At 38.0% G+C, this 12,660-nt stretch overlaps 2 protein-coding genes across 2 annotated transcripts in view; both read right to left on the bottom strand.

Annotated features, from left to right (window-relative positions):
- Positions 1-2,098, bottom strand: part of gstt1a (glutathione S-transferase theta 1a) — a 6,555-nt gene extending 4,457 nt beyond the window's left edge. Inside the window, exons 1-2 of the mRNA XM_074639515.1 lie at positions 1,873-2,098; positions 1,172-1,259 (exon numbers count right to left, since the gene is read on the bottom strand). Of these exons, the coding sequence (XP_074495616.1) occupies positions 1,172-1,259; positions 1,873-1,981 (197 nt within the window). The 5' untranslated portion in view covers positions 1,982-2,098. The remainder of the gene's footprint in view (positions 1-1,171; positions 1,260-1,872) is intronic.
- Positions 2,099-2,764: 666 nt separating this feature from the next.
- Positions 2,765-9,869, bottom strand: LOC141769958 (uncharacterized). The gene is made up of 7 exons (XM_074639509.1): positions 9,654-9,869; positions 8,373-8,644; positions 6,812-6,974; positions 6,455-6,701; positions 5,502-5,602; positions 4,076-4,226; positions 2,765-3,794 (listed from the first exon to the last, which is right to left on the bottom strand). The coding sequence occupies exons 1-7, from the start codon at positions 9,782-9,784 to the stop codon at positions 3,693-3,695; spliced, it is 1,167 nt and encodes a 388-aa protein (XP_074495610.1). The 5' UTR covers positions 9,785-9,869; the 3' UTR covers positions 2,765-3,692.
- Positions 9,870-12,660: the final 2,791 nt, after the last annotated feature.

The following is a 12,660-nucleotide window of genomic DNA, read 5'->3' as shown; positions in this document are numbered from 1 at the left end:
AACTTGTTTCACTGCCTACCACTGTGACAGACAAGTATTTTTTTCATCTGCCACTTTGAAATCTCTGCGCTAAATGAAGGAATAACATTTTAGATCTGATGTTATTTAATATTCGATATATTTTACACAAAAAACATTATATGCACGGTAAATTACAGTGTTCGATTTAGACCGTAGCCCTGGGGAGCCTTATTTTTGGGGGCATAGAGGGTAGTGTAGACAGTACTGTACTGTACTTTGTTATTGTCATCTATAGTGGTTATTTGCATAAAAACACACAATTCAAATGATTATGATTATTTAAAATATTTGCTTTGATTAAAAAAATCTTGGTAAGTTGTTAGGAAGTTAAACAGGTCATAATTCTCTCTCTAATATCTATTTTATATTACTGTGAAAACATCTGCTTCAAACAACTGGATTTATTCAAGTTTCTCGCTAATTTTACGAGATTACATTTGAACACATCATGATAAAGCTATAATTTACCTTCACCCAATGGTCATTTTGCTGAGCAGAGAGTGAACGTCTCATAATAATAACTCAACAGCACATCTGTTAACGTTAGTAGCTCCGCTATTTAACCAAGCAGGATTGTGCCGCCCACCGGCTGCTAACAGGAAGCGTTACGAACACTCATCCTGCCGATTTCAACACATTGTTGCATTATCAGGGAAAAATAGGATGCGTCCCCTCAGGTTTTTCTCTCCTCCGTGACTCCGGCCCACTGAAACATGAATCAGTGTGCGTAGGCGTCTTAACTGCGTCGTAACTGCCGGTTAAGCATGAATAAGAGGAATCGTTAGTCACAGAGGCATGAGATGCCAAGAAAAACGGACAACTACAATTCTAGATTTTGTAAAGCCTGAAAACAGAGCCGTGAGGAGGTGCAGAAGTCTAGTTTTCTCTCAGAACACCTGAATTACAATATGCTGAAAGGTTGGATTTTTGGCCCAATGATGCCAAAACATTCTGCCCACTGCCGCTTTAACTACAGACAATCATGCGATTAATCACTATTAATCTACTATCTGGTGTCTAAATTATGAACGGATAGACTTCTAAATCACTTGAAACTCCAGTCTATAAATATCAGCATCAACTTTCAAACATTATTCTAATCATTTGAAGACGTGAGGAAGTGGATCCTTAACCTGAACCATCGTCGTACCTCTCCGTCAGAACGAAGCTTCCATCCTTCAAGACAGGAACCTGCCTCATGACGTTGACTTTTCCAAAGTCCTCGCCATACTGGTGCCCTAAAAACAAACACAGAGGAGAATGTCTTCAAATGAAAAAAAATTACAGTTTGTTTGTATTGCAATGAATAAAATATCTGATTGTGGAATAATGAAGCAAATGACTTCCCCTCCCCTTTTACTTCCTCTTTCAAACGCTTCTCTTTCCTTTATTCTCTTTCCTTTATTTTCTTTCCCCAGCACGTCTCTGTTATACTCGATCACCTCAGAGACGCAGGAATGTTTTGTCTGGACGCTTTGACCTCCAACCCGCGACATCCCACCCACTGTTTGCTTGTGAAGTTGGTTAACTAGGGGTTAACGTAACTCTACTCCTCGCTCGATGAAATGCGGAAATGTAAGCTCAAGGCTGTTCAACTCCCAACTCCTGTAAAATGTGATAACAGAGTTACAAAGAGATTTCTGAGGCTGGATCTTAAACAACAAGTTCACAGTCTGAAGGCCGTTAAACTCTTCAAACATCCGGTAACTGTGTGGTCATTTCCAAAAGCTCAAAATAAACTATTTTAAGGGCAGAAGATGAGTTAAAACCTTTACTAAAACATACACAAATCAGCTGTGTGTGAATTCAACAAGTCCCTGTCCCTGTGTGTGTCTGGTGGAGCAGGATTACCTTTAGTGAGTTCCACCAGCTTCAAGTCAAAGGGAATCCCGGCAGTTTTGGCAAACAGGAAGACGGAGCGGCAGGGCTGAGAGAACAGGTCCAGATAGAGCTCCATCATGTCAGTGTGAGTGTGAGAGTGTGAAGGCTGCAGATGCTTCCTTTCCAAGGCGTTCCTTTCTGTGTCTTCAGTCCTCTCCTACCGCGCCTGTTATCCTGCCTCTGCCCAGAACTCCGCCTCTCCTCGCTGTGAGGCTCACTGATTTTTAAACGGTGGTGACAGTTCAAAGTGAGCAGGCCGACGTGGTTGAGCAGTCTGTCCTTTGGCCTCGGCTTGGCTCAACCTTTTGTAAACATTGCTGAGATTATCACATATTTATCTGCCTGTTCCTCTTATCTGTGATCCGGTGTCATCTTTATAATGAGTTTCCAGCAGCAGTCAGTGAATGATCAATGTTCAGTGATGACATCATAAAGACTTTTAAAATACATTATTTTATGCTTTTTTCTCCAGTGAAGACCTTATCCTCATATGATTGAAACCAATTTTTACTCTACTAATTACACAAACTATGATTTTATATCAACTACCTGGTGTCTAAAAAAACTACATTATTTATCATTAGGGCTGTCAAAGTTAACGCAATAATAACGCCACTAATTTCTTTAACGCATTAACGCAAAATGTGATTTTTAGGTTGGAGCGGGCTCAATTTTAAAGTTAGAGTGAAGATACTACCTAAGGAATCCACCATGTCATACTAACCTGTCGGGAAAGGATGTTAAACAATGCTCCAAACCAACAAACATTTTTTGGACATTTTTCTGACACTTTTTTACCTTTTTTCGGAAATTTGTCGGACATTTTTCAACCTTTTTTCATTCTTGACCTTTAAAAAATATATTTTTAACTTTTTTGGGACATTTGTCTGACATTTTTCGAACTTTTTTTTATTTTATTTGACATTTTTTGGACATTTTTAAATTTAAAAAAAAATAAATTTTTACATTTATTTTACATTTTTCAGACATATATTTTTGTTCCATTTTTCAAACTTTGTTCAGTAAATTTTTTGGACATTTTTCAGACTTTTTTAAAAGTTTTTTTCGGACATTCGTCTGACATTTTTTCAGATATTTTTTCAGATTTTCTTTTCTGACATTTTTCAAAGATAAGGAGGTTAAAGGAGGTTAAATAACGTTCCAAACTTACACACATTTGTTTTACTTTTTTCGGACATTTGTCGCACATTTTCTGACATTTTCCAGACTTTTCTGACATTTTTCTGACATTTTTCAGAAAAACTGCCATGGCCATTTTCAAAGTGGTCTCTTGACCTCTGACCTCAAAGGTAACCATAGAACCCTCTAATGGGTACCCACGAGTCTCCCCTTTACAGACATGCCTACTTTATGATAACCACATGCAGTTTGGGGCAAGTCAGAGTCAAGTCAGCACACTGACACACTGACAGCTGTTGTTGCCTGTTGGGCTGCAGTTTGCCATGTTATGATTTGAGCATATTGTTTTATGCTAAATGCAGTACCTGTGAGGGTTTCTGGACAATATTTGTCATTGTTTTGTGTTGTTAATTGATTTACAATAATAGATATATACATACTAGGGCTGTTAATCTATTAAAATATTTAATCCCGATTAATCTCATGATTGTCCGTAGTTAATTGCGATTAATCTTAAATGAATCGCACATTTGTATCTGTTCAAAATGTACCTTAACGGGAGATTTATCAAGTATTTAATACTCAAATATGCTTGCCTTATGCTAATATATGTATGTTTCCATTATTTATTACTGAAAAACCTGCTCTCCTCAGGTGAGTTGTTGAGGGCGGAGCCTGGACCCCGGGACGGCGCTGCTCTCCAGGATCTCCAGCAGCCTCAGCGTTTTCCTCTCGGAAACCTTCTCTGAGTCCTGCAGAGGACAGACAACATGGAGTATCTGACATTGTCAGATTTGTTGTTGACTTGCTAAAGATCCATATTAAAAGGATATGACTACTTCTTCCACCGCTGGATGTTTGTCTGAACAGCAGGTGTGACATCTGACCTTCCTGGATTAAAACCAGCCAAACTGAACCAACAACCAATGAATCCTCTACCCCTCTCTGGAATACAGCTCCCTCGGATATTATGGTATTTCGGTACTAAAGCAGCTGTCCTGATGCTCCTGGACAGGACTGTGTGTGTTTTTACCATCAGGATGTGTCTGAGAACGATGACTGCTTCCTGCATGACGCCCTCCAGCTGCCTCCTCCTGCTGCTCTCTCTCTGGAGCACTGGCCTCAGCTGAACTGCCTCGGCTGCTTTTTGACGGCTCTGCTTGGACAGTGAGGCCAGCTGCTGTCTGAAAACAATAACAAGACAGTAACATTGACTACATTTACATGCAAACTAATACTCCACTATAATTCAGAATATGACAATATTATAAATTTTAGCATTTTCTGATAAAGACACGCATGATATGTTGATATTATTCAGGTTTTAGGAGCATTCTTTGGACATGCATGTATGTATGTATGGTCAGCTCTGTGCGTTGTACACAAACCAGGGGAAGAGATGCATGCCCAAAAGAAAAGCCCACATAAAAAAAAAACTAAAAAAAATCAAATCAATTTATAAAAAACAAAACAAACAAACAATAAAATAATAATGATAATAATAATTATTATAAATAAAAATAAAAACACATAAATAAAAAAAAAGTCCAAAGACATGCAGGTTAGGTTAATTGTGGACTCTAAATTGCCCGTAGGTGTGAATGTGAGTGTGAATGGTTGTCTGTCTCTATGTGTCAGCCCTGTGATGGACTGGCGACCTGTCCAGGGTGTACCCCGCCTTCGCCCAATGTCGGCTGGGATCGGCTCCAGCCCCCCCGCGACCCCTAACGGGATAAGCGGTTGCAGATGAGGATGAGGATGAGGATGAGGGAAATAAAAAAAAAGATTATAATAATAAATTAAAAATTAATTAATAAACAAAATTAACAAAAAAAATATAAATAATGATAATAATAAAAAATAAATAATAAATAAATAAACAAAAAATAACAAAAACAAAAAAATATAAATAATAATAATAATGATAAATAAATACAAAAATGTATGTAAGTAAAAACATAAAAAACAAAAATTATAATAATAATAATAATAATTAAAAAATCAATAAACAAAAATAAACAAAAAAATCAATAAATAATAATAATTCCACTATAATTCAGAATATGACAATATTCAAAATTTTAGCATTTTCTGATAAAGAAACGCAGGATATGTTGATATTATTCAGGTTTTAGGAGCATTCTTTGGACGTGTATACAGCGCATTCAGAATATGCGTCTCAATTGGGGTTTTAACGTCAGTTTGCGACACACGGCCTCTTGCCGTATTGTAACTCTTCAAGTTCAAATCCGAATGCCCCCTGCATGTTTCATTAGTCTGTATTGTCTGTTTACTTCTATGAACGGAGGCAGTGAAGTCGATCAATAATTAGTATGAAAAATGGGGTTTGATACTTTGAATCTTGAGTATTTTAACGTTCTTGAAATGAACCTTACATGACGGTGAATGTGGATCTGAATCTCAGGTGTGGACGGTAGAAAGAGAGTAGAAACTTTTACCTGAGAGTCTCTTTCTCAACCAGCGCGTTCTTGTGGGCGACGCTACGGTCCTTCAGTTCCACCTTCAGCTGCTGCCACTCCTTCGTCCGCTGCTCCACCTCCTGAAGAAGGGAAGATGTTCAATTATTTTGGCGAGGTAGGACATTTCTAACATTGTGTTTGTTAGCAACAGATGATATTTTCTCGATAAAAACATCAGCTTATCCCATCAGAGAATATTTTTTTTAACCATAAATAATATGCTCACATGGAAAAAAGACGAGAGTGACGGCTGGCTTGACCACACGTTACCGCGATACCATAATGTTTCCTGTCCATGACAGAGTTAGCATGCAGCTCTAGCCGTGATGTCTAGCTGTGCTTTTCCTGTCAATGTGTGAAACCCAAAGTATTTCCATCCTTTACTGGATGTGTAGTGTTTACCACGCTGGATTTAACATGTGAGGGTGCAGGTCGTATCCACGCTGACCCTCCAACGTTTTCTACTTTCTCGTTTCGGCTCGCTGAGGTTTGTTTTGGTTGACGGATACGGAACGGATATGAAGTCACATTACTCAGACTACAATTATAAAAGCGGTAACTTCCTTCTACCTCTGCATAGACTCAGATGAAGGCAATAACAAATCTAGAAGCTAGTACATCAGCAGATAGAGCTCTCGAGGCCACAGTCCAGGCCAAACACTGTATAATAACCAAGACATTTTAATGTTATCTTAAAGCCAGACTACTACTACTGCTGGCTTTTGTTGAACAGTGGCCACTGTGGCCACAACAGAATAGTTCATTGCACATATTCTCTCACAAACAGTGAAGCCTGTCTGGAAACACATCAGAGACACTGCTAGTGTGATCAGAGAGTTGGGGCATTTGACTGCAGGTCAAGAGGTCTCTGGTTCAAGTCTGGATGCCCCATGAGCCTGATTGACATTGTTGTGTGATAGTTGTCCTCTTACCTCCTTGCAGGTGAAGCTCTCCCGGATATTGTCTTTGAGATCTTTCTTGAGGTGGTCCCTCTCACAGCAAAGATCCCTGACTTTGTCTCGCAGGACGTCTTTCTCCCTCAACAGAGTCAAGTTTTTGTTCAGCAGGAACGGGAGCATCTCCAGCCGCTCTCTGTGATGAGCTCTCTCCACCCTGAGAATCTGTGAGGTCTTCTGCTCAACGACTCTGTCCACCATGTACTGCTTCCAAATCATCATCCTGTTGTTGGAGGACAGGGTAAACATTTACTGACCAACATTTCAAAACAACAATCAAATATCAAAGATCAGCATGAAAAATCTCCCTGCGGATGTAACGCTAAACTTTACTTTTCCTTCTCCAACTCTGTTTCCTTCTTCAGGCTGTCGATGGCAGCTAGATGCTTTTCCTCATGACAGTCCAGCTCCTTCATAAGAAGCTCAATGTCGGACATCGACGGCCTCTGCAGCATCAGCCGCTCCTCCGACTCCTCCAGCTCCTGAAGCTTTGCCACTGAGGGAAAGAGAGGAGGGTAAACGAGGAGAGGAGAGGAAAGGAGAGGAGAGGAGAGGAGAGGAGAGGAGAGGAGAGGAGAGGAGAGGAGAGGAGAGGAGAGGACAGGAGAGGAGAGGAGAGGAGAGGAGAGGAGAGGAGAGGAGAGGAGAGGAGAGGAGAGGAGAGGAGAGGAGAGGAGAGGAGAGGAGAGGAGAGGAGAGGAGAGGAGAGGAGAGGAGAGGAGAGGAGAGGAGAGGAGAGGAGATGATGCTTCCCACAGTGTGCTTCACACAAAGTGCTTGGATCAGTGTACCACACTTTTCCAACATCACGCTTGTAGGGGTGGGGAAAAAAATTGATTCACCTACAGTATGTATTATGCTTTTTAATTTTTATGATTTTGTCATTGATGTTTTAATGCCAGAATCGATATATTAGCTTCATCTGAGTCTATGTGGAGGTAGAAGGAAGTTATTGCTTATATTGTTGTAGTCTGAGTAACGTGACGTCATATCCCTTCCAACCAAAACAAACCACAGCGAGACGAAACGAGAAAGTATAAAACGTTGGAGGGTCAGCGTGGATACGACCTGCACCCTCACATGTTAAATCCAGCGTGGTAAACACTACACATCCAGTAAAGGATGGAAACACTTTGGGTTTCACACATTGACAGGAAAAGCCGAGCTAGACATCACGGCTAAAGCTGCATGCGAACTCTGTCACGGACAGGAAATGTTATCGTATCGCGGTAACGCGCGGTCAAGCCGGCCGTCGCTCTCGTCTCCGTGGTCAAATAGGCCGACGCTACAACTGTAGAGCACCCAGATACTGACATTTATGTTCTCTGCATTGAAACGGCCCCGATGGAGCTGACCATGGATGGATGAAGAGAACGGAGCTGACGGGAGAGCTAGAGACCACCTTGGAGAAGTTAGAGGAAGTAAACACAATGTGACTACGTCCGGTTTTCAAAATAAGGTGTTAACAAAGGGAACTGTATATACAAAATACATATATGGAAATAAGATTGATTGGATTATATTCACCAGAAGTATAAAACATTACATGTCCCTTTTAAATTCAAAAGAATATACCACTAATTTGTGAGGGAAATCAAAAACTTTGATTTTTGGGTTGACAATGACTGATATATTTGACTTCAGGACATTAATTTAGATATTTTCCAAAGTAAAAGTTCCTAGAAGTGTATGATTCAACTTTTCCCCCATGGTCTAGTGTTAAAAAAGTTAACCAAAATCGCAATAAATCGTAATATCGAATCACAATACTTAAAAATCACAATACATATTGATTTTTCCCAAAGTGTCGTCGCTGCAGATTGAATCCGTCCTAAAAGTGTGGAAGATGAAACAACTAAATACTGAGTAGCAAACATGTTTTCCATTGTCTCACCCAGCATCATCTTCTCTGATTTGAGTTCATGGAAGTGCTCGTGGAGCTCCTTCATGTGCTGGCTGTGCTGCAGCTTCACGGCCTCTCTGTCCTGTTCGTCCTTCTGCTGCTTACTCTCTATCTGCTCAGCCAGCTCCTTCGCCTTCTTCTCTTTTGAAACCAGGGTGCGTTTCAGCAACTCAGTGGTGTCTTTCTTGTCGTCCTCCAGCTCGTTGTACAGCGAGGCCTGCTCATTGGTCTGTTTCCCCAGTTCCTCATGTTTAAGCTGACAACTGCAGGTTAAAGATATCTTATTATTATATGTAAGAATCTACTGAGATTTTTGTTGTTTAAAATAAAATGATAACTGCAGAAAGAGTTTTCATCAAGCTGAAATTGTGCCTGAAGCTTGTCCTTACAGTACGTCAATAGTGAGCTGGTGAAAATCCATTAGATGTTTTATTTTGTAAAACAAGATCAGTGCTTAAATGAGGTACGAGTAAGACTTTGAGGCTCCTCCACCACATATCATACTGTTTTTTTTTATATATATTTTTTAATTATTTGATAACAACAACGTGCAATGATCTGCTAAAGAAGTGGAACCCAAACTACTTTAATCAATTGAATGAACAACTGTGAAAACGTTGTTGCTCTAAAAGACATAACATAATAGACAAACATATGAGACCAAGGCTGACTAACTTAAATACTGAAAATTGCATTTGAGAGCTGAAACAATTAGTCTGTGTTTCAGTCATTTATCATGCAAACATTTGCAGGTTCCAGCTTCTCAAATGTGAAGAAATGCAGATTTTCTACAGTAATTTGACTATATTTTGATATTTTGCACTGATGTATATGTGAATATGAATATATCTATTTTTAAAATGGAAATATGTAATAAAATATATTAATATATAATCTATTAAAAACGATGCCACTGGCAACTGCCATCAATAAAAGTTACAACAGAAAACAAAACAATTTAAAAATATACTTTTTAGGACTTTTTTATTTTAAAAAAGAAAAAAATTAAATACACAATAATAATATAATCATGAAATAGTGGACTTCAACCCGCCAACTGTTAGGGTTAGTTTTTATTTTTTTTAAATGGAAATATATAATATAATAAGATATAATATAATATGATATGATATGATATAATATTATATGATATTATATTATATTATATCATATATCATATCATATCATATCATATCATATCATATCATATCATATCATATCATATCATATAAGAGCATATAATAGTTAGCTAGCTAGTTAACTCAGTCTCACCTCTCCAGCCGATCCTCCAGATATTGAATTTGTATCAGATATAAGGCCTTCTCTTTGGACTCAGAATCGATAATATCCTCCATATTTACGGGTTTGTCTTGTTCCTGTATATTTTTCTGGCTTTGAGTCATTTTGATCTTGTTTTAATCTTCTTTTAGGATAATTTTCATAGAAAGTTCACAGAAAAATATTAAATGAGAAACTAACGTTAAATTGTTGCCAGGGAATGCTGCCTTCAGGGACTGCTCGGAATGTTCTCACCTACTTTCACTGGCAACTGCCATTAATAAGAGTTACAACAGAAAACAATTATTATTTTTTTTAAATAGATTTTTTAGGACTTTTTTATTTAAAAAAAATAAATATATATATAATAATGATATAATCATGAAATAGTGGACTTCAATCCAGCTGTTAGGGTTAGTTTTTATTTTTTTAAATGGAAATATATAATATAATATATTATAATATAATATGATATAATATAATATAATATAATATAATATAATATAATGTAATGTAATGTAATGTCATATAATATATTATCATATCATTTAATATAAGAGCATATAATAGCATATAATAATATATAATATATCAAAACTATTACAGATTTATTCTTTATTTCAGTTGTTTTTTGGGTCAGTGGTTAAGGTTAGGTTTAGGGTTAGGCAAGTAGGATTAGGTTAAAGTTAGGGTAAGTCTCCAGGAAATAAATGTAGGACAATGTAATGTCCCAAAGAAATGTCTTACAGTAAACATGTGTGTGTGTTTAAGGCAGTAGGTCCAAGTTATTGCACTTCCCCCTCATCACCAATAGAGATCAGTAGAGGTCAATATCTCCCTCTGAAGTTCACACCGGTTCATGTTTGAGTGTGTTTAGAGGGACTTCAGTTCACCGTGGAGACACTCAGAGTGAGTTAGTGTGAGACAGACGGGGACGGCTGGAGAAACTCCACCTGGAATGCACCAGGATGAGGTCAACTGGGTCAACGACGGACATAAACTATAGGAAGGTTGAGCTCATTACTTATGAGTACTTATGCAACTACTTTGAGCCAAAATATTACTGCAGTAAATCATTCAAGTACTACATTAAAGAGAAATACCAGTGCAAGGTCACTAAATATTCACACCTGAGCGCTGCAGACATACTTTGAAATCACAAGTAGACAGTACAATATAGTATTATAGTATGATTTTTGTATATGTAGTACATTGTGTTTCATATTTATATAGCTCATTACATATGTTTATGGGTTACATAATGAGTAAAAAATAAATAAATAAATATAACAATCAGTCCAAGCAAGTCAATATTTTTCACCCAGGCATTCCTCTTTGACATCAACACTTAGCGTGTTTTTAAATCCATCATTTATAACCGTATTGTGACCTGCTGTCTGTAGTTATTTTGATCCTGAGTTGTGGTGTTTTTACCTCAAGAAGAGCCACATCATAAAGCTCTTGGTTTGTTTGGTTCTGTTGTTTATGTACAACTCGTTCCTTGTGTTTAAATCTGTTGGTATTTTGCTCAGATTTTTTTCATCTTTCTATTTTGTATTGTGAAATAAAAAAAATAAAAAAAAGATTTTGTGATAGCCAGAAATGATGCAAATTCAACCAAAGCGCACACCAAATTGGTTCGGGGGAGACAGTTTTAGCAATTACCAAAGATTTGTAAAAAAAAAAAATACAATCCAGAACCACTTTTTACAATCTGAAGACAAATAAAAACAAGCGGTAATCTCTACAAACCAACTTGCGTGTGTCTGCAGTGATGAGGACTTCCTTTACTCTACTACTTTCTCCCAGGCTGCCAGGAACTTCCTGTATGAGCATTTCTAAAGTTACCAAAAGGGAACTATCTCTGATAAATCAACATGTTCTCATCTTCACTCGTCACATACGTCACGCTAGATTTTGGCAACAAAACCACCATAGTTAGGATTAAGAAAAAACTACATGCTTGGACTTAAAACGACTACGTTTGTAAAGTGAAAACTGAATGTTGTGAACACGGAAGAAGAGCTGATTGTACAAGAAAGTGAAACTTAATGCGCACAGGATATGAACAGAACCCACCCACCATTAGTGTGTTTTTTCTGCTCTTTAAACTACGTCACTTTTATTTTCTAACTCTATCTCTGATTTTTATTTTATTTTTATTTATTTATCTATTTATTTATTCTTTTTCAATTCCTTTTCTTTACTTATCTCCTCTTCTCTCCTAATATAATATAAATAAACATGTTATTTTTCCCCCCTGGGCCTATGGACGAAAAATATTACTCATTCCTACTTAATGGAACAATGTGTGGACATTGTGGGGACGCCGAAGCTCACTGGCTCGCCTCCTAAGGACACTTATGACCCTGTTGTGTCGTGTTAAAACATGTGATTGTGCTGTACGACTGGACCTGTTGAAAGGAAATAAAAAGAAGTTAAAAAAAATACGTCACCACAGTCACTCCTCGAGGCTTTTTCCCTGAGCGTTACTGTTGCTGCGGATGGTACATTTACATCGTACGTAATAGAACGCCCGGTAAACGCTAAAGTCTGCCTTGCGCGGTGGTATCACACGCCAACGGCCGTGTCTAAGCGTTGGTATTTGACGCCCTGAGAATGAGAACGGGCTGGATAAATACCTCAAAACTAACCATATGGTTTGCTGCACGTATGCGTTTACATTGCAGTCGCTGCAGGCGTACAAATGACACGACTAAAGCTAGAACGGCGTTCTTATTTACACGGTTTTAACTTGCATACACCTTGTCGTGCGACCGGGCTGAATAAAACCTATGAAGATTGAATTACCATAAAGTACAATAAGGCCACTTTAACGCTGTAAATCCCTTTATAAAAGCGGCCTTAAATAGTGTGAGATTTCTGCACCAGCTGCAGGTATTTTATCTTAATGCCACAGTTGAAGCGAGCTTATCGTCCCCGAGGCAAAATATTTCAACCACTCTGCCAATCAAAACTCTTTTTATTTTTTACCAAACTG

The sequence above is a fragment of the Sebastes fasciatus genome, chromosome 6 (genome assembly GCF_043250625.1).
Source record: "Sebastes fasciatus isolate fSebFas1 chromosome 6, fSebFas1.pri, whole genome shotgun sequence".
Lineage (NCBI taxonomy): Eukaryota > Metazoa > Chordata > Actinopteri > Perciformes > Sebastidae > Sebastes > Sebastes fasciatus.
Note: the sequence above shows the minus strand (reverse complement) of the source record. Positions and strands in the feature narration are given on the sequence as shown.